Here is a 19,126-nt window from a genome sequence, read left to right on the forward strand (position 1 = left end):
CCACGGCGGCTATGGGCCGGCTGAAAAGAGCCCTCATTAACAGTTTGAGTAATATAGGTGTGGACATGCCCGCCGGACAAGGCCTCTTCCCCGCACAACGAACCACGGTTCACGCCCCCGTCGTCGCGAACAAGGAGCGTAGCGCACACCACGTGCCACGGAGCGAACTAATTCTGAAAGCTTGCCCAACGGTCCTGTCACGACTCAGATATCGCTTGCCAGGAGTGCATGGTTTGCTTTGTAAGGTCTGCCTCAGCACGAGCCTATCCGGTGGTGTGGAGTGCCAAATTTACCCCCATTTGGCTCAAAGCGCGGGAGCTTGTCCGCCCAGGGCAGTGCGACCCGTCGAATGAGGTGTCCGCGCGTCAGATTGGGTTTGTATCTAGCGGAGGCCAACATCTCGGCAGAAAGCTAGATGGGATTGGGCCCCCCGAGCTCCCGCGCGGTGTAGCTGGTGTGTGGAAGCTTCGGCTCCAGGGCAAATTAATAGGATCCGATCTGGAGTGTGCTCTGTGGGCGCTTACCCCGCCAGTCCTCCCCCAAGGTTTGTATTAATACGACCCGATTTCCGTCTGAGCATTGGCCATTGATGTTGCGTTCGTGACGAGCACAACGGCCGAATGCTTCCACTCTGACAGAAGCGAGTCCAAAAGATACACTCAGCCTCACAACCTTGGAAGCTCAGCATGGCGACGACGCACGACAGGAATGGGCTCGTGGGGGATCCTGAAAAAGGGGAGCATGTAACGAGGTCGCAGACCGGTGTGACAATATCCCCCGAGCTTTTCGAAAAGCTGTACTTCTCGCCCAAAACTCCCCATGTCGGCGACTACAACAAGAGATTTGCCAACCCCACCGCTTTGGGATTTGTAGGGTAAGCACACGCCCGGTGGAAGGAGTGCAGACTTGCTTGAAGGCGCCTTCGCTGATGTCTAGAGCAACAACACAGCTTTGGGATATCCGCGTCCACGTTCGGCATGGTGCTGATGGGCTGGGGAGGAGCGTCCGGACTGTCGCCCGTCGCGTGAGTCTTCCGCCCCGAGAACACCCAAACCCGCTGCCATCACCGTACCCTGCCACTTACTTACACCTCTCTCGCACAGCGGGATATTCTTCTTCACCGGCCCCGTCCTCCTGACCTTCGCCATGATCTTCGAGTGGGTCATGGGCAACTTCTTCCCCATGATGGTCATGGGCCTCTTCGACGTCTTCTGGCTCTCCTTCGGCGTCCTCCAGCTGCCAACCCTCCAGCTCGGCGCCCCCTACGCCACCGACGCCGACCCGACGGGAGCCACCGCCCCGGCCTTCAACGCGGCAATCGCGCTGTACCTGATCGTGTGGGGCTTTGCGCTCCTCACCTTCTTCTTCTTCACACTCAAGATCAATCTCGTGTTCGCCAGCATCTTTGGGCTGGTCACGGTCGCGTCTTTTGTCCTGTCTGGCGCGTACTGGAAGGTCAGCCAGGGCGAATTCGATGATGCCCTGAAACTGCAGAAGGTGAGTAGCTGGAACCAAATCGTTCGAAACGGGTCATCACAGGCAGCAACTAATTGGTCGAAATATAGGCTGGCGGTGCGTTGATATTTGTGGTAGCTCTGCTCGGCTGGTACGCCTGTTTCATCATCATGGCCGCTGAGATGAGGGTGCCGATTAGTCTGCCAATGTTCGACCTCAGCCGCTTCTGGCCACGCACCGACGTCGAGCTCACCGCTGCTGGCCGAGATCATCACGATTAAGCAACGGGCCTACAAGCCTTTTGTGACCCAACAGCCGAGTTGGCTGCCTTTGGGGGCCGTGGGAAGTGAAGGAGTGGCGGTCCTTGCTCGGTTTCTCTAATGATAATGTTCTACGAGACAAGAGGTCCTCATGGTGATCTCTGGCGCAGAGCCGTTTGTGTTTGAGCACGAAGGGGTGTCTTAGTCTGTTCTTCTATACCCATTACATGTGGAATTCAGAGACTTCAGCTTGGTGCCGAGGACCATTTGTGCCAATGACCCGGACGAAGTAACCACTGCCTTCAACTCGTGCTTCAGCTCGCCACGGTGCCTCAACACTGCCCGAATTCAGCCGTATTGAGCCCGAGGAGCCGCTGCCGTCGTTGCAGGGCCCTCGACTGCCTGACCTGAGAGGTGAGCTTTGTACTGAAATGGGCTATGACTTCATCGACCTGGCTGGTTCCACCCTGAAAGAATCAGCCGTTGATTCTGAAAAGTAACTTTCCATTACAGAGTCACTGTCCCTACTTCTGGGCTCCGACCAAGTCTCTGCGAAGCGATGTGTCGGGACAGCGAAGCACAATGGTATGCTTGATCCACAGAGGCAAACCCAACCCAGCGCAGACAAGGCGCTCCGGCTGCCACTAGAGTTTCCTACAGACCACTTCCTCATGCGCCCAATGTTTGACAAGTATAATTACAGGGATGAGTGAGAACACTCTTCGAGGCATTGGTATACTGCGCATGGCCCACTCAGCACAAGAACAACAGCCACGAGCATTCCACTCATTTACTGTACAAACTCGGATTGCGCTACGACGACCATCCTCGTTCTAAACATGGAAGAATCACACTCAACAAAAACAGCACCAAGCGCCAACTGAGTACCAAGAAGAATCGCAAAATTAGTTTACATGCTTCTCATTGAGCCCAAAAAGTAATGCCATCAACCAACCTCGCCTTACGGGCAGCCGCCCAGTGCATATTGTCGTGACTCCTCGCAACCACCACGGCCTCAACGCTAGACCGTAAAGACCTGTTTCTTGACACGCCGCACAAACTCGCCAGAACGCTTGCAATGCCTCAGCATGTATCCCAGGGGGCCCTGGGCATATTTATCGTGGTCTTCAAGCTTATCCTCCATGTCCTTGTGCATGAGGATGAACTCGGCCTGTCTCGCCCGCGACAATGCAACGCAGAGGCGGTTCGGGTCCTCTAGGTGCTTTGTGATCCTGATATCAAGAGATTGTTAACGTACGCAATCATTCAAGATCGACCGGCTAAAGACCCTCTTCTTACCAGTCACTGACAAAGTCGAGAATCACCGCGTCCGCCTCGTGGCCCTGTGCGGTGTCAGTTGTCCTAGCCTCCACGACGCAGCCGTTCAGACCTGAGGGAGTTCGCCTCAGGTCATTGATCATCTTCCTGTACTCGATGCTGCCCTCTTGTACGGGGAGATGATTAGGATGGTCCCGCGGCCCTTGCCATTAGTCTGCAGGAAGAGATTATCCTTGATCAGCCTCGCCACCAGTCTCTCAACCCAGTCCTGGTGAGATTGGTTGAACAGGCTGCCCTGGACCCTGCTTTCCTCGCGGTCGAAATGGGCGCATTGTAGAACTGTGAGGAGGCGTGAGACCTGCCGGCCATTTTCTCCCTTCATTGGCATGATGTAAGTCTTCCGGAGATGCTCGGTGCTGGGTGGGATGGCGCCAGAGCTTCCTGCTTCGATTGCCGGGATCATCTTGCCGCCGTAGAACATGCTCGAGGCAGGCTCGTGTAGGTTGCCTCTGGCACGGTGGTTGATTAGTAGCGATGGCATGTTCGGATTGGCCTTAAAAGCCCGCTCCATTGTTGACGTTCTGAGCTGCAAGGCGTGTTTGTTGACGTTACGATGAGATCCGTAAGACCCAACGTATGGCTTGGTCTGAGACAAATCTTAGCAACTAGTTACAATACTTTTTGTGGATTACTTTTGCATCTTCGCGAGACCGAATCACAGCTACGAGATCGGGTTTCAGCCGGAACAGCGGCTTGGTGCCACTCATAGTAGCTTACCTGGCGGTGGTCTCCCGTGAAGATCCAGGCTTCGGGGCTGAAGTTTGCGATAGGTATCATAATCGACAGTTCCCACGCATGCGGCGCCTCATCAAAGATGACTAGTTTAGGGTCAAACACTCTCAGAGAGGGCGCGAACTTGCTAGCCGTGACAGGTGTCGTGACGACGACATCGACGACTTTGAGGAAGTCCTTGTAGACCCTTTCGACCAGTTGGTTTCTCAGATCCTCCAAGCCCCTACTATTGACGGTTGACAGGTCTTGGAGCTCTGCGTACGTCGTATCCTTGTGCTCCTCGTAGAACGCCGCGACCGCCTCTTCGAGCGTTGGAGCCCTGCGGCTGTCCTTTTCATCCTTGTAATGCGATTTGGAACGGCATCCAGATGTGAAAAATGGTGGAGTGAATCTTCGAACTCGCGTCTTGTTGCTTTCATCTTTCTCGCTGTCATACTTGGACAATGGGCCATCTTTGTTTTGCTGTTCCTCGCCCTGGCCCTTCCGTGTCATGCGGTAGTAGAGCTCTTGCTTTTGTGTCTCAAGTAGATTCTCAGTAGCTGAGTTCATTTCATCGCTCCAGCAGTACATGCGAATGACATTGCGCTTTAGCCCTAACTTCTTGAATGTCTCCACCAGCTTGTTGGCGACGTCGGTTGCGCTGCGATTGATATCAACGAGGTAGAGAACTTGGTTCCGTGAGACACAAGGCGTCGAATCCTCTGCGCGGACCATCTCATGCTTACTCTGTAGCGAAGATATGAGGCATATATTCCAGTGCGTTTTACTGGTACCCAATTAATGCATGTACGTATGAAGAGAGGAATTACTCACCCTGCCCCAGGTCCGCCGGCCACGAAGCAAACTCTATCAGGGATCTTAGAAAGTCCGTCCTTATATGCTGCTTTCTGCTGAGGGTTCATTGCTCCGAGCATCTTCATGAGTTCTTTGGGGACCTTCCCTGGTCTTTGAAAGGGATCTGCCAAGTGAGGGAACACTCGGAACAGAGATAAATAGCTTTGTGGGTGGAACTGGAGTAGGAATCTGAATGCTGGCCTTCGATATGCCATTTCTGGTGACAGTTTTGATGGAGAAGTCCCCAGAGCCTCCTTGAATTTGTCCAGAGCGTTGAGTTCTGCACCACTGGTGGAGCAAGACAATCGGAGCTCGAACGCGACGTGTAGTTCAGAGCTTTTCGGTCGAGGAATTCTAGAGAAGCCTTTCTCCGCATCTTCTGGATTAATGATTGCCTTGAAGGGAAGGAGACGGTTGGATGGAATGGCGACTTCGAATGCCATTGTCCGTTCCCAGTAATCGTCCTTGATTCTCCACCGAGAACATGGATTTTCCACTCGACAGGCTTGCTTCGAAATGAACCTGGTCTCTGTATGAAACTTCTTGCCGTCCTTGCTCTCCTTTTCGTATCTGATGTCGGCCCATGGAAGCTTCATGATGCAGTTCTCGCCTTCTTTGGGTAGCATTGAGTCATCAGCTCCAGTCTGGACAAAGAAAAGCCAGTTGTCGTTGATGCCATCGTGACCAAGGATGATGATGGGCCAAGCATAGAAAACCCGCAGTTTTTTGTTAAAACTGTTGATCGCGACTCTCTCAAAATTAAACTCGGCGCGGGTACCATTGCCGTGTCTGTTCGCAAAACTGCTTGGATTGTCGAAAAGGTACACGGGATCATTGGGGTGAACCGCAGGAATGTCGTCCATGGAAACGTCAGAGTCCCAATCCGCCCCCCAGTGCTCATCGTCATTATTGACGAGCCACCTTGACTACGCACTGGTTAGCAAATCAGAGTAATTCCAGGAAGTTGCACACATACCATCTTGACGAGTCGAGGCTGGAAGCCGGGAACAGACGTGAAAAATGCAGTTGAGTGGTACCAGATCTGAGATATCAATTCGACTGTGAGAGGGTTTTTTGAAGTCAACCCGAGCCGATATTGCCTTGACATCGACTCAAGGAGAGCTAGAGTATGAAAGGCAAAAGCTGAGCTCCCGTTAACACAGAAGCGTGCAAGACTTTGTGAGGGGATTGGAGAAATGAAAACTTCACCAGATTGCCAAAGAGAGCCTAACTGGAGCGTCGATTTGTGGGTTCTCCAGATCGCAAAGGAAAGCAAAACTCCACCTTCAAACGTCAGGCAGGCAGGCAAGGCTCCAAACTCTGTAGAGTTATCAAGAAAATGTGGCTCAAAACGCCGTTTTCGGTGGTCGTAAAGTAGACTGGTCCAAGCGACTCATTGTTTGCTTGCTCCGTGGCGAGACTGTCGTGGTTGGTGGGCCGGACGGGGCCAAGGTTGGTAGTCAGAGCGGGAGAAAATGATTTAGACCCGAAGCTGTCAGCGGGTCAAGGTAAGAGAACGGAAAGAGAAGTGTCTTTAGGTAGCGCAATAAGTGATGATAAGATGTTTGCAGGCGTTTGGACAAACGGAGATGGCACTGAAAATATGCCACTGTTGACCAACGCACAACGTGGGGTCGAAGACATCAGATGAGGGAGCCGTTTGTCCAGAGCTCCAATAAGCCACTGAGTGATAGGAAGCACTTCTCAGTAGACCTCTTACCTGCAATGGGCGAGGACAAGCCTCTTCTTGCAATGGTCGTCGATGTGATAAGGACAGAGAAGTGGCTCGGATAGAAGTGTGCAATGAGGAGAAGAAGCGAAGTAAGAAGTGTTAGAAGCGGCTCGCCATAAGTTGTGCTGCAGTCCTACCGGAGATAGAGAGCGTGGGAACACCTGTCACATGAGGAAAGCAAAAGCATGTACAGCTAATACACGCAGTTTATTTTCAAGTCAGCTCCCAGCTACGGCGGGCTTATCTCGGCCAGTCCTCTAAACAGTCAAGTCTGCCGACCAAGTCCATAACTCTCAGAACAACTTGTGTATAACGGTCCATTCTGCCCACCCATGCTGCGAACCACGTCATCAGCCTCTACCATGAGGCTTGCAAAATTCGTGCAAAGTACTCTTCGCCCAATTCATCCCGCACGCATGAGCACCGGCCACCCACGCCTTGTCCAGATCCCCTTCTTAGCCCCGACCTTAGTCGTGTCCACGTCTGTCCGAAGACGAGCCCAAACCAAGCTCCATTGCCTTCTTTACCATCTCAAAGCCGAAGGTCTCACCAGATTAGAACATGATTTTGTCATCATCATCATCATGCGATCCGTCCGGTGGCTGCGAGTCTGATGCTGGAACAGCACGGCCATCTCCAACTTGTGCGTTGTCCTGTGGCAAGTTAAGTGACGTAGGCAGCGCTGGAACCTGGCGCGGCGCCTCGTCCGGGCCGTCTCCGGGTCTGGATCGAGTGTGCTGCAGGGCTTAATTCCGCTCGACCTGAAGCTGCTCCCTCATGTTCACCGTGACAACCTGTCCCTGACGATTGCAGTGATTGTAGAGGCCTTCGACGAACGACCCAGCCCAGCCATCCGAGTCCACCATGTGCCTGTGCATGACGATTACTTCTGCCTGTCTTGCACGGGTAAGCGACACCGCAAGGCGGTGCGGATCATCGATGTGTGGTGTGACCTTTGAGTGGACCAGGTCCAGGATGACAAGGTCAGCGGAGTGGCTTTGGACAGTGTCAGTGCTTCTCGCCTCAATCCGCATGTCACGGTGCAGACTCGGGCCACGAGTTTCGGCAAAACGGTGGTCCTCGTCCAGATCTTTGAGGAAGTCTTGGATCTCCTGCTTGTAGTTGATCAACTGGGCGCGGTAGGGAGTTACGACTGCAATGCTGCCCGCCTCTTTGCCATCAACTGAACGGAAGTGCGGGTCTTGAGAGAGCCATTGCATATCCGGTACAACATGCTGTGCTCTCTCCATCATCGGGGTCCTCAGCTGTCGCTTGCAAGGATTCCACAGCTTCCAGTTCCCGTGCGAGCCAATGTATGGCCTTGACAGCTCACACGTTCCCGTGAAGAGCCACGCTTCTGTTGATGGGAAGTTTGATATGGCGGCAAGCGTCGACAATTCCCTGGCCCGAGCTGCCTCGTCAAATATCACCAGCCTTGGCCGAAAGGCATGTCCACCAGCAGGGGCGATCTTTGCGGCGCCATTTACCGTCGTGACCATGATGTCGATACGAGGCAAAGCCTTTTGCAACAGCCTCTGCCATTGTGACCGGACGACCGAATTGATATCACGTTTTCTGTCGTCCTTCCACTTATCATTTACCGATGCTGCCAGGTCCGAGAAATCATCCGCACTACTGCGGAAGACTTGCCGAATGAGGTCGCGAACCGTGAATGCAGGGCACTCTCCTTTGACACCCGCGCGGATTTGAGGAAAGTGGTCCGCACGACGGGCTGGGAACCATTGTTCAAAAGCAGACCCGGCCGATTGGTCATCGTCCTCGGCACTAAGAATGTTGTATGCATTCTCATAATTCGAGTTGTAACCGCGCACAACGACCAAATCTTCACGGCCCAATTGCTTGCAAAGTTGGTGTATTCTGGTGGCGGCATCATTCACTAGACGATTTGCTTCCATGACGAACAGAACTGGGCCACCTCTCCTGATGCCGGTGGCCCTTGATGGTGGATGACCAGCCAGGACCAGTGCCGAAATGGTCATCATAAGCTGTGTCTTGCCTGTACCGGGCCCACCAGAAAGAATCCCAATCCGAGCGGGGAGCTTGGAGAGCACGTTCTTCCAGGCGGCCTTTTGGTCCAAGTCGAGATCGCGGTACAATGTCTTTAAGCTCTCAGGCAGCTGGCTCTTGGCATCGTCGGGCTCTTCCATGTAAGGGAAGGCTTCGAAGAGGCTGAACAGCGGGACTGAGTCTTTGAAGTCCCTAATGTATGAGAACGCTTGGCCGACACGCCCAAGATGGTCATCGCATACTGCTTGCTCCAAGGCCTTCAATTCAATGCTCTTGGTAGTATCCGAAACTTCCATCCACACGTGCGTCCAAAAAGATGTTTTGTCACAAAGAGCGATTGAACGGCTGCTGCCCCCTTACTCGTCCCTGTTCGATGTCGCTAGGATCAATCAGACAGGTTAAGTCCTCCAAGACCGAGCCCAAGGCCTTCTTTTCACTGTCTGAGTTCAAAGAGATCCTGAAAGTGGAATAGTGATTGCAGTCCAAACTGAACATGTTTGTTGGGTTGTCGATCCGGAAAGCTTTGTGGTATCGCGCCTTCGGGCTTTTGAGGCTGTGCTCGTCGAATTCCCGGCCTTTGTCAGCTCTGCCGGGGGAAACTCCGGCAATTTATTGCTGAAGATCAGTTGACATTGCTCTCCGACTTTGGGAAAACACTCATGCGTCCCTGGTGATTTGACGAGAACAACGAAATGTTGAGACTGGTCATCGCTGCAATGACTCGAGATTAGCCAAGCCCTGTAAATGCTCTCGGAGTTGAATTCGAGACAATCTTGCTTCTCAAATTCAAATTCCTTTTCTGTGCCGTACTGGAAAATGTCGTAATATTTTCGGGCATCCCCTAACTTCCATGCTGCGCCAGGGACATGTTTGCATTCGGCGAGGCGGCTGAGCTCAGATGTTGACTTCAAAAACAGGCGAAGATGAGCCCAGAGCTTTCCAGGCTCCCGCAGAACGGGCCTCGGTGATTTGCCATCGACACCATTCATCATTTCCACTGGCTTGAAAGGCGACTGCTTCCCATCCATCCATACCAGGGGTACCTGAACCTGGTATGTGGCGAACCGGTCATGATCAGCTTTTCTGAGTCGGATCGCAGCCCAGGGGTTTGGACACCGTATTGCCCGCCACCATTGGCCTTTGTGCAGACGAATGTGACACTGGGTCGAAACGCCAGGGTGAGCCTCTTCTGGGTTCTTGATGATAATCATCAACCAGTTGCAATGCTGACCCTCCTCGCCCAGGCTTCTCACTGGCCAGCACTCGAAGTGGACGCTTTTCGTCTCGTTCGCATGATTGAAATATTGGATCGTCTCGTACTGGACGAGATTCCAAAGAGGCTCTGGGGACCTCTCAGGAGGCCCATTGAAATCTGGCCCTGATAACATTTCGAGTCTGGGATGATGCGCAGGTTGCTGCGGTTTTGATCGAGGTGCGAATGTTGAGGGCTGAGGAAAACAATGATTAGCATCGAAGCTCATCGTCCTTGAATTGGCCGAGATCAAGCAAAGCCAGAGCGTCTCGCCATGAGGACATCACTCGGAGCTTGGCAATGTGCAAATTCGAGTTGTGAGAAAAGGGTGTTACCTTGGATCCGCTTCAAGAGCAGACTGGGTGAATGTGCGCCTGGCGCAGCGCGCGATTGTTGAGCTTGGCTGAAGACGTGCGAAGATGGTAGAGTTCGAGACGCGTGTACAAAGAAAGACAGGAATACCCAGAGAGAATGTGTGGAGGAAAGAAGCTCGCCTCAGGCATAGATGGCAGGCAAGAAAGGTCTGTGTGATTGAGCCGTTATGGAAGGCAACCAATCGTGGAGGGGGAGTTATAGCCCTGAAAGGAAGGAGGTGCCACTGGCCACTGGAAACGACTAAGCAGTGGAAGTTAGAAATAAGCCTGGATTTGGCCTCGGTGGGGTTAAGGGACACTGTACAGGTGACGGGATGCTGGAAGCAGAAGCATAGAGAAAGCTTCGAAGGCGTCCTCACCCCCAGTCTGCCGACCCAGGAAAGGCCGGAACCTAACTCGCACCTGCAGTAGAGCCTCAAGACTGGGAGCTTCTGCCTAAGCCTTTGTCTGCTTTCCTTCTGGACCAGACCTTCTACGCACGGAAATACAATGGGGGCAGGCTTCGGATTCCCACGATATAGAGGTCCCTGATGGTACATTCAACGTGCTTTGGCTTGTTATATGTCATTCGTCAGAGACGTCATATTCTGGACATGGGAGCTGATCACATCTCGTACGTCCGTCTAACAGGGGTAAGCACGCAAGCTGAGAAGTTAATTGTGAAGGATTTTGTTCTTCTTTTCTTGCAGCTAGAATCCGGCGATGAAGGTGCTCGGCGGCATTTTAACTTCCAGCGTTTCTCCGATTAATGTCGACTGCTGATGGCTTTGCTAAGCACACGACGAGCAGGTCTCTTTGAGCTTCAGGAGGCACCATCACCCACGAGGTCTCCAAAGCGAGCAAACATTGTGCCCTACCCCTTGGGTCCATGGGTATTTGAACGAGGCAAATGAGGCTACCAGTGCCTCATTCCACTACATCACGTTGGGCTGCAGCAGCTACGACGGCGACCTCAAGAACCACAGCCGAGTCTCAACATCGTTCGACCCGGGTCCTCTATGGCTGACTCGAGCCACAGGGACACACGGTAAAAGCACACTGCTTGGCTGAGCCAACCAGTCTAGAATGCTGCCCATCTCACAGGAGGTCACTCCTCAGGAGGCAACAGGTCTATGCCACAGGAGAATATCCCAATGGAGATTATCCCAATGGAGACTAGCTCATAGGAGGTGGTCCCACTGGCAGCTGTCTCATGGGAGTTTGTACTGTGTCTACACCCACCCGGACCTGATGGCCTTCCGTCTACATGCCGGAAAGACTCGTTCTCAGAGCTATCCGGTCACAACTGACAGGCACCCACATAAACACCGAAGTGTCATACGGCGCTGAAGAGCTTGAATGATCTCTCAAAAAACATGCACAACATTGAAAAGTCCCTCTACCTTGGTAACGATCGCCTTGACTCGATGCGGTTGAATCCGCCCAGAGCCGTCCTCTTTTGACAGTTCATCATTGTCGTTCCGGGAAGGCTGTGTTCTCCACGGGATTTGGGAGGCATGTAAGAAGCTGAAATCTGTGTACTCAAGCGGTGGTGGAGCCCCCTATGATCTAGAGCACCCTTGTCTACAGTATCAGAGTCTCAATACAGGCTATGACCATCATTCACCTGTACTTAACCCCCAGTGTCCAAGCACCAGGCCGACCCACCTCGGCTTCGCAATGAACACCCCTCTCGGACGTCGTTAGCATTTCCACCAACCTGTCACTATCCGCACTCATCGCATTTGAATGTTGGCCAATCCACTCAACACGATGTCCACACCAACTGAGCTTCTCGAGAAGAAGATCCGCCGCCGCGAGGCTGTCCTCCGCGCCCGTGAGGCCGAGACTGCAGCGCGCGAGGCGGAGCTCGAGGACCTGAAGGAGTCCCTCCAGAAGCTCCAGTCCGCGCGCAACGGCATCCGCGACGCGATCGAGGACGCCCTATCAAACAAACCCACCACCATTGCGCCGACCGACGTGCTGGAGATGGCCGTCGAGGGCAACACCGACACCGACCCCTTTGCGAACGGTGACATCACCGCCGAGGAGGCTATCAAGCTCGCCCTAATCAGCATGAGGAAGGACCTCGGCCGCAGGGGACTCGTCAAGATGATCATCCAGGCCGCCGTCCAGGCGAGCCAGCTGGACGCCGAGGGCGTCATCAAGGCGGCGCTCGAGACGGTGCGATCCTGTGACCTCGACACCAGCGACGTCGTCCGGGCTGCGCTCCAGGCGTCTCGGAACGTCAACCACATCTTCGTCTCTGACATAATTCCCCCTGCCGTCGGCACCGCCATGGAGAGGGGCATCGAGGCCCCCGTTGTCGTCAAGGAGGCGTTCGTCAGCGCCGTGAGGGGTGACCCGTCCATGGTGAGGACCTCGGTGCTGTCTGTGCTGGGATGTGCCATGGGAATGGGAATGAACTACCGGGACATCAAGAGTATCATCAAGGCTTTCTCCAAGGAGATCAAGCTTGGTGAGGCCACTGAGGTGCGCCAGAGCATTGCTGCTAACGCTGCTAGTACGTTCAACGCCTACAGAATACCTGATCCCTATGATATCCCCTCCATGATAGCATCTTTATCTTCCAATCCATACTTTGCCCTCGCGTGCGTCCCAGCTCACCCGAGTAGTCGCGTTTTTCTGTTTTCTTTTGTTTTTCTTCTTCTTTGTTGCGTGATTCCCTGCAACCCGAGTTTAATTTCTCGTCAATTCGATACTAACGCAGCTCGACATAGGCCCGAGCAAGGTTGTCCGATTCCAATCTCCTCCTCAGCCTCAGAATGCCAACCAAACGCCGTCCCAGGAGCCCCAGAAATCCCAGAACCCACAAGAGCCGGAGAAGCCCCAATCAAGCAACAAGAAGAGCGGCAACGGAGACAATGTCGACTCCTCAGTCGTCCAGGCCATGGTCGAGGCCGCTCTGGAGTCGATTGACAGCGGCGGCCCGGGGATGCGTGCCCTCGGAGACCCCTTCATGATGGTCGCCCAGTGGCCCGGAGAATACTCTGCAGCGTACGAGGCTGTCCAGGAGGTCCTGGCCGAGAGGACCCGCGCCAAGGGCAAATCATCCAAGCGAAGTGAAGCTTATTCCGACGACGATCAGCCGCAAGGCCCGGCCAGCAAGAAGGTCAAGCTCAACTACCGCGGTGAAGACCACCGCGACAAGGGTCAGTGATGGGGAGGGCGGTTCAGAGGTGGTGCTTCGGCAGTCTTCATTTGGGGGAGGCGCTTGGGTTCAGTGTCATCGGATCTCAGACTTTGGCCGCTACGGGTGTCTGGTGTACAAGATGGATGCAGGGAATGGTTGAGAAAGCGGATGTGCCCTCACCACAAGACATTTTTGCGGGCCAGGACAGTCCCTTTCCTGGTACAGATGTCGTTTTTCTTAGGTTGCTGCGCACTGAGTTGTCGGGAAGTGTTGATTGGAGAACAAGTCGGTCCATAGCTCGTTGAGTATGGTTTACCTCTGCGGTCGACATGCTGAATTATGGGCAAATTGGTAGGGAGCGACCTGGTAATGCAGTCAACACTTCTTCAGTTTTAGACTTGGTCTCTATTACCGCGACAACGTGTCTTTAATCTCATGAGGAAAGCACACACCTACATTTAGTCCGTGCAAAGTCCTTGCAAACACCCTCGGATCAGAAATAATGGATGATTGAGTGCAAACTCCCCCCGTGCGACTTGTCTAGTTCTGTTTTAGCTTCCAAATCCAATCGACCCTTCGTCTGATTTCCGCCTTGGTTGATAGGTTCTGTGAAGGTAGGTACTTGGAAGTTCTATCACCTTCCGCCGTCATTGAGCCAGCTGCATCCTGTGGAATGAGTTCAGGATGGCCTTCTCGCCCATAGGTGCCTGAAAAGCTCTGCTTGACGAAAAGCCCAAGCTTCAGCCAACCTTGAGCCCTAACTACTGAAGCTGCCAAATCCATCAACGGTGCACATGCACCCTCCGCCCAACTTCAACCTTGCCACTCCACTCAACACCGTGAACCCCTACCTGACCTCATCCTTGACACGCAGAGCTTCTGCTTTCTAAATCAAATCACCAGCACGTCCTTAAGATGTCATCTCAGTTTACGAGGCTGAAGGAGGAGCTCGATGCCAAGCAGCACGAGGTTCAAGAGCAGCAAGGCACGCTCGACTCAATCGAAAAACTCACAAAGGAGCTCGAAGCCCAGAAGCAAGCACTCGAGACACAGGCGGCGGAGGTCATCAATCGCCAGAAAGAAGTCAGAATCATACAGAAACGCCTCGACGCGCTGGCTGCCGTCGAGTCCGCCATCGACACCGCCATCCATACCAAGTCCAGCACCGTGGATGCAGTCAAGCACGTCGTGGAGACAGCAATACGATCAGATCAAATGACAGCCAGCGAGGTCGTGCATACAACACTCAGAACAGCCATGCACGTCAACGGTCGTTCTCGCAGCGACAACCTCCAAGATTTCTTCATCGACCTGGTCGACGACGAGAAATCCCTCGAGGTCGCTATCGAAACGGCCATGGACAACTTTGCGGACGTCAACGACGTGGTGGTGAGCACTCTGGCAGTCGCGTTGTCGAGAGGCTGGGCCATTCCGGCTCTCCGGGCGAGTATCCTCAGGGTAGTGAACGCAATGCTGCCCCCAAAGACAGCCAATGTTGGGTCCGGTAAGAAGAAAGACGGTGGGTAGCATCATCATCTCTCGAACCACAATGCGCGTTCTCATGTTCATTACCCGAAATCACAGCAGCACCGAAGGGCAACACGCCCTCTGCGCGTCAGTCTCAGACGCCTTCCGTCAACAAAAACGGTCTCAGGGGACAGGCAGCGAGTCTCAATTTCCTCAGCGACCCTCATCAAATTTACGACTCTGGAGGCCGGCAGGCTCCGGCTCAGCCCGACTGGGGAGATGGACCCAGTCTCCGTGGCACGAACGGAGGCTGGTAATTTTGTGAGTCTGAGATTCGCAGCTACAACCACCACAAACCAAGACTGATCCAAGATTTCCAGGATCCAGAGTTGGCAAGTCTGTGGCGGCTCCGGCTCCACGAGCACGATCGCCCTTCTGACACAGGCCATGCGAACATCGCTCCTAGAAAGGACGCGACAACAATGTTCTGAGCTATTGGGGAAGAAGTTTCTGGATCAAGATTGGAGTTGTTAGGTTAAGGAAAAGGAGTTGCCACAACGTGTGGTTCAGGTCAACAGGAGTTTACACAAGGCACAGAGTCCGGCTAGGCGTACCACTTAATCAAAAGTTGTCACCAGAATCAAAATTTCAGCAGATAAACTACTTGAAAATTCTCTCAACTCACGTAGGCGGCGTGTCGTCGGTAGCCGCTTCAGACAAACACCCTATCCGCAGTGTGGCGGTCTGAAATACTGCAGTTCATTTGTGTGCCGTGAGCTGACTGACACGGACAGGGACCGGTGACGGGATGATGAATCGTTAGAGCCTCTTTCGTAAGTGGCATACGCACGATAAGCCTGTGGCGCATGTAGATTTTGGATGCGAGATGTGCGCTGCCGTTGATAGCTCTTACCCGCCGTTTGAGTTTCTTTGAAGAAGAATTTCAAGTTGACTTGATGACTCAGTTGACTCCTGAGTACCTGGACTCAGGAGTGAGCTTGGGCAGCACTCTGGAACGAACTATATAGATCTTGTTCCTCTTCTCCTCCTTGACGTCTTTCTACAATTGATGGACATTCCCATCTCGGTTTATCGCCCAACCATACTCACAACGACAATTCTCCGCCCCAGTCACGCCATGGATATCTTCAACAACACGCAGGACGCGCCATACGTTCCAGGCAAGACACCTTTCAAAGCTGCCAGGATCAGAGTCCCGCAATGAACCCACAGCTTTGAACTTTCTTTGTACCGTTTGCCCAAAGCCAGGACACCTGATATGCACGGGCTGTCGTGGCACACGTTACTGCTCAGCCGAGTGCCAGAAGGTGGTCCGACCCACGCATAAAACCTTCTGCAACTCCCTTGCCTCCTTCTCAGCCGACAAACGCCCTTCCGCATTCCATATCCGGGCTATTCTCTTTCCAGAGGATAAGAAGAAGCCTGATTGGACGTGGGCTCTGATCAGGGAGGATCGCACTGCCGTTGCTCTCTCACACCTGTACGTGACCCTGCCAACCGACGGCTTGACCAAGCAGACTCCAGTGACGTACATCAGCTACCTGACGAGCCGCGTGCCACAACGATGGCTCACAAGCCTCGCTCTCTGCCAGCAGAGCAGGGGCGAGCACGTCTCGTCCATCAACAGGAGCGTGCTGAACCTCGGTCCCCCGGGCCACCTGCAGACGTACTGGGGACCCCTTCTCGCCGTCGCAGGCAAGCTGGAACCGGTCACTCCAGCCGACGGCTACGGCATGGCAGTCCGGACTGAAGACGTGGAGATGGAAGATGTCTGGCATTTCATCGAATGCAAGGCATTATTTATGGCGATCGCGACCACCCATGCGTCGTCAACATCCACCGCTACCCCCGCAAGTCCCTCGCCGCCTTCAAGATCAACTGCCACGGCGACCGCCACCGCTTCCACCCAAACCAAAACTGCGAAAGCAACGCTGCCATCTACGAGCAAGTCCGCGTGCCGAACAACGAGCCCCTCTCCCCGCCGAGGCAGATACCCTCCATCATGGCCTTCCTGCTCGGCCTCCCCTGGCTCTGCCGCCTCGTCAGGTCCTCGATGGACCTCTGGGACGGCCACAGCGACGAGCCCGACCACGGCCTCTTCAGGAACGACGAGCTCGGCGACCTGCACGCGATCCTCTGCGAGCACGGCTCCGACCTGCTCGGCCTCCCCGCCCCGCGCGCCCTGCCCACGCAGCCGGCCAACATCCAGCAGACCGCCACCCCGGGCACGCAGGTTCTGGTGCACGTCTTTGGCGAGCCCATCCGCGCGGAGCATGCCAAGATGGTGAATTCTTTTCGTGGCGGCGACGAATGTTGTGAATGCGTGGTATATACCTGGTGTTGGGTACAAGACGTACAACCGGGATGTGTTCCAGAAGTTCTGGGAGGACAAGAAGAGGAAGAACGACGTGCCCGGTGTGGATCTGAGTGACGTGCCTTCTCCCTATGCGTGGATGGACAAGCCGCGCGAGGCGGACAAGTTCGTCAAGAACTTTGCCGATTATGAGAGCTTGCTTGAGGAGGCGGTGACCGTTGTTTTCTTCGACCACGTTTTCCTTGGGGGCAGGACTATCCCTTTGGCAGGACGAACTAGTTGGGTAGAGGACTTTTTTGATCCATTGGCTTAATGGACAAGTGAATCACCCTTGGAGGGCCGATTCCTGGACGGTGGCTGACATGATTGTGGCGAACATAAGAGTTTTGGTGTTGTTGGATCTCATCTATTGGTTTGGAACTTCGTAGAGACTGGAGATGAAGAAATCAGTGGAAATACCTTGCACGTCTCGCTGGCTAGACCTCATGATGCCCCGACTCACTCGGGGTAATGCGAGTCCTGGAGTGGTTGTCCCACCAGTCTGCTCACCCCGATGACCTCCTCTGAGTCTCGGAACCCAACATCAATTGACATTGTGGTATCCTGTAAATTTGATTATTTATTCTGCCTTGACCTACACAGACTTTAAGTGTCCGGGGCGGCTTGAAAGAAGCACCGCGACCCGTCGGGTACTCATTCGCCCATGTCTCCGAGACGAGCCTTGGCAGCAGCATCAGATCATTTGGTTTAGATCGCCAAGATTGGTTTTGTTCGAAAAAGGATTCACAGGGATCCTTCTCAAAGCATTTGCTGACGTGTTGGCCGCTGTTACTTAGATAACACACCCACCTTGTGCCGCCCAACACGCAACGAATCGTAAAACCTCTGTTTCCAACGTCCACAATTCACTCAAAGCAAACCTTTCTAATCGCTGTAGCTGGTACCACCTTGCACACTTCGTCGTCTTGACACCAGGTTGACCCTTTTGAGCAAACGCCAAGTGTGACCATCGAACACCATGGTGCTTCTCGACCTTCCCTTCCAGCGCATCAAAGGCCGCTTCGTCCCAGAGCCTCTGCCGCCCGCAGGCACTTTCAAAGGACAGACGGTCCTTATCACCGGAGGAACAGCAGGTCTGGGTCTAGCAGCGGCGCTGCATTTCGCCCAGCTCGGCGCCGACGTGATCATCACATGCCGTGCGAAGAGTCGGGGCGAGGCCGCCAGGAAAAGCATCCAGAAGACCGCACCAGAGGCCAATGTACGCGTTATGGAGCTCGACATAGCGCGTTACGACTCTTGTGTCACCTTTATCGCCGGGCTGAAGAAGATTCGTGAAGGGGAGGGCGGGATCGACATTGCCGTGCTCAACGCGGGGATGCTGACACCTCGTTTTGTTCGCAGCCCCGAAGGCTGGTGAGTTTCTGAAGTCGAGTTCGTCCTTTTGAGCCTTTTCCCATTGACGGCGCAATTTGGCACTACACAGGGAAATGACACTCCAAGTCAACACACTGAGTACAACCCTCCTTGGAATGCTGCTCCTGGACATGATGAAGTCCGAACGTGCAAGCCGAGCCTCACCGGCCCACATCGTCTTTGTCACCTCACGAGATCACCTGTATTCGGACATAACCCACTGGAAAGAATGGTCAGATAATGAAGGGCTCTTGGCCCGTCTCAGTGACGAGAAGTACTGGCCCGCGGCATGGAAGCTCGAGGAGCCCAACTACGCCAACAGCAAGCTCCTGGTCATGTACGCAATCGAGGAGATCTCCGAGCGCGCCTTGGGACCGGACGGCGAGTAAGTGGCGGTCGAATCTGTCCTCGTGGATTATCCAGTCACGCCGATGCTGATCGAAACAGGCCGCAGGTCATTGTCAATAGCGTGTGCCCTGGCATGGTGAAAACTGACATCGGACGCAACGTGGGGGATCAGGGGTGGTTCATGAAAGCTCTGGTCTGGGTGTACCTGAGCATCAGCGGGAAGCCCCCCGACTATGGTGCCCGGCATTATGTCAAGGCCGCCCTTCGACCCAAAGAAAAACATGTAAGTAGAGAAGGTCTCTTTTATAATGTTTGAGGAGCTGCAGCGTGGTCAGGCTAACCCGAACATCAGGGGCAATTCTCGATCGCATGGCTAAGCCACGACCAATACCTAAAGTATGCTATGGTCTCCTGCCCTTAGAAAA

General features: G+C 53.9%; 5 protein-coding genes across 5 annotated transcripts; 3 read left to right on the forward strand and 2 right to left on the reverse strand.

The window, feature by feature from the left end:
* Window positions 1–686: 686 nt before the first annotated feature.
* Window positions 687–1,736, forward strand: INS49_014269 (uncharacterized protein; the record flags this gene model as incomplete). The annotated part of the gene is made up of 4 exons (XM_043174960.1): window positions 687–874; window positions 950–1,024; window positions 1,104–1,497; window positions 1,566–1,736. 4 exons carry the CDS (start codon window positions 687–689, stop codon window positions 1,734–1,736), a joined length of 828 nt encoding a protein of 275 aa, XP_043021905.1.
* Window positions 1,737–2,736: 1,000 nt separating this feature from the next.
* On the reverse strand, window positions 2,737–5,598 carry INS49_014270 (uncharacterized protein; the record flags this gene model as incomplete). Its single annotated transcript, XM_043174961.1, has 6 exons — window positions 2,737–2,947; window positions 3,015–3,157; window positions 3,244–3,639; window positions 3,771–4,425; window positions 4,599–5,545; window positions 5,596–5,598. The coding sequence occupies 6 exons, from the start codon at window positions 5,596–5,598 to the stop codon at window positions 2,737–2,739; spliced, it is 2,355 nt and encodes a 784-aa protein (XP_043021906.1).
* Window positions 5,599–7,097: 1,499 nt separating this feature from the next.
* INS49_014271 (uncharacterized protein) lies at window positions 7,098–8,675 on the reverse strand (the record flags this gene model as incomplete). The annotated part of the gene is made up of 1 exon (XM_043174962.1): window positions 7,098–8,675. One exon carries the CDS (start codon window positions 8,673–8,675, stop codon window positions 7,098–7,100), a length of 1,578 nt encoding a protein of 525 aa, XP_043021907.1.
* A 3,082-nt stretch (window positions 8,676–11,757) lies between these two features.
* Window positions 11,758–13,165, forward strand: INS49_014272 (uncharacterized protein; the record flags this gene model as incomplete). The annotated part of the gene is made up of 2 exons (XM_043174963.1): window positions 11,758–12,508; window positions 12,726–13,165. The coding sequence occupies 2 exons, from the start codon at window positions 11,758–11,760 to the stop codon at window positions 13,163–13,165; spliced, it is 1,191 nt and encodes a 396-aa protein (XP_043021908.1).
* Window positions 13,166–14,053: 888 nt separating this feature from the next.
* On the forward strand, window positions 14,054–19,122 carry INS49_014273 (uncharacterized protein; the record flags this gene model as incomplete). Its single annotated transcript, XM_043174964.1, has 11 exons — window positions 14,054–14,657; window positions 14,723–14,893; window positions 15,400–15,405; window positions 16,034–16,395; window positions 16,482–16,910; window positions 17,002–17,160; window positions 17,986–18,353; window positions 18,424–18,738; window positions 18,801–18,822; window positions 18,874–18,984; window positions 19,054–19,122. The coding sequence occupies 11 exons, from the start codon at window positions 14,054–14,056 to the stop codon at window positions 19,120–19,122; spliced, it is 2,616 nt and encodes an 871-aa protein (XP_043021909.1).
* Window positions 19,123–19,126: the final 4 nt, after the last annotated feature.

This window comes from Diaporthe citri, assembly GCF_014595645.1.
Source record: "Diaporthe citri strain NFHF-8-4 chromosome Unknown scaffold_7, whole genome shotgun sequence".
NCBI classification, from domain to species: Eukaryota; Fungi; Ascomycota; class Sordariomycetes; order Diaporthales; family Diaporthaceae; genus Diaporthe; species Diaporthe citri.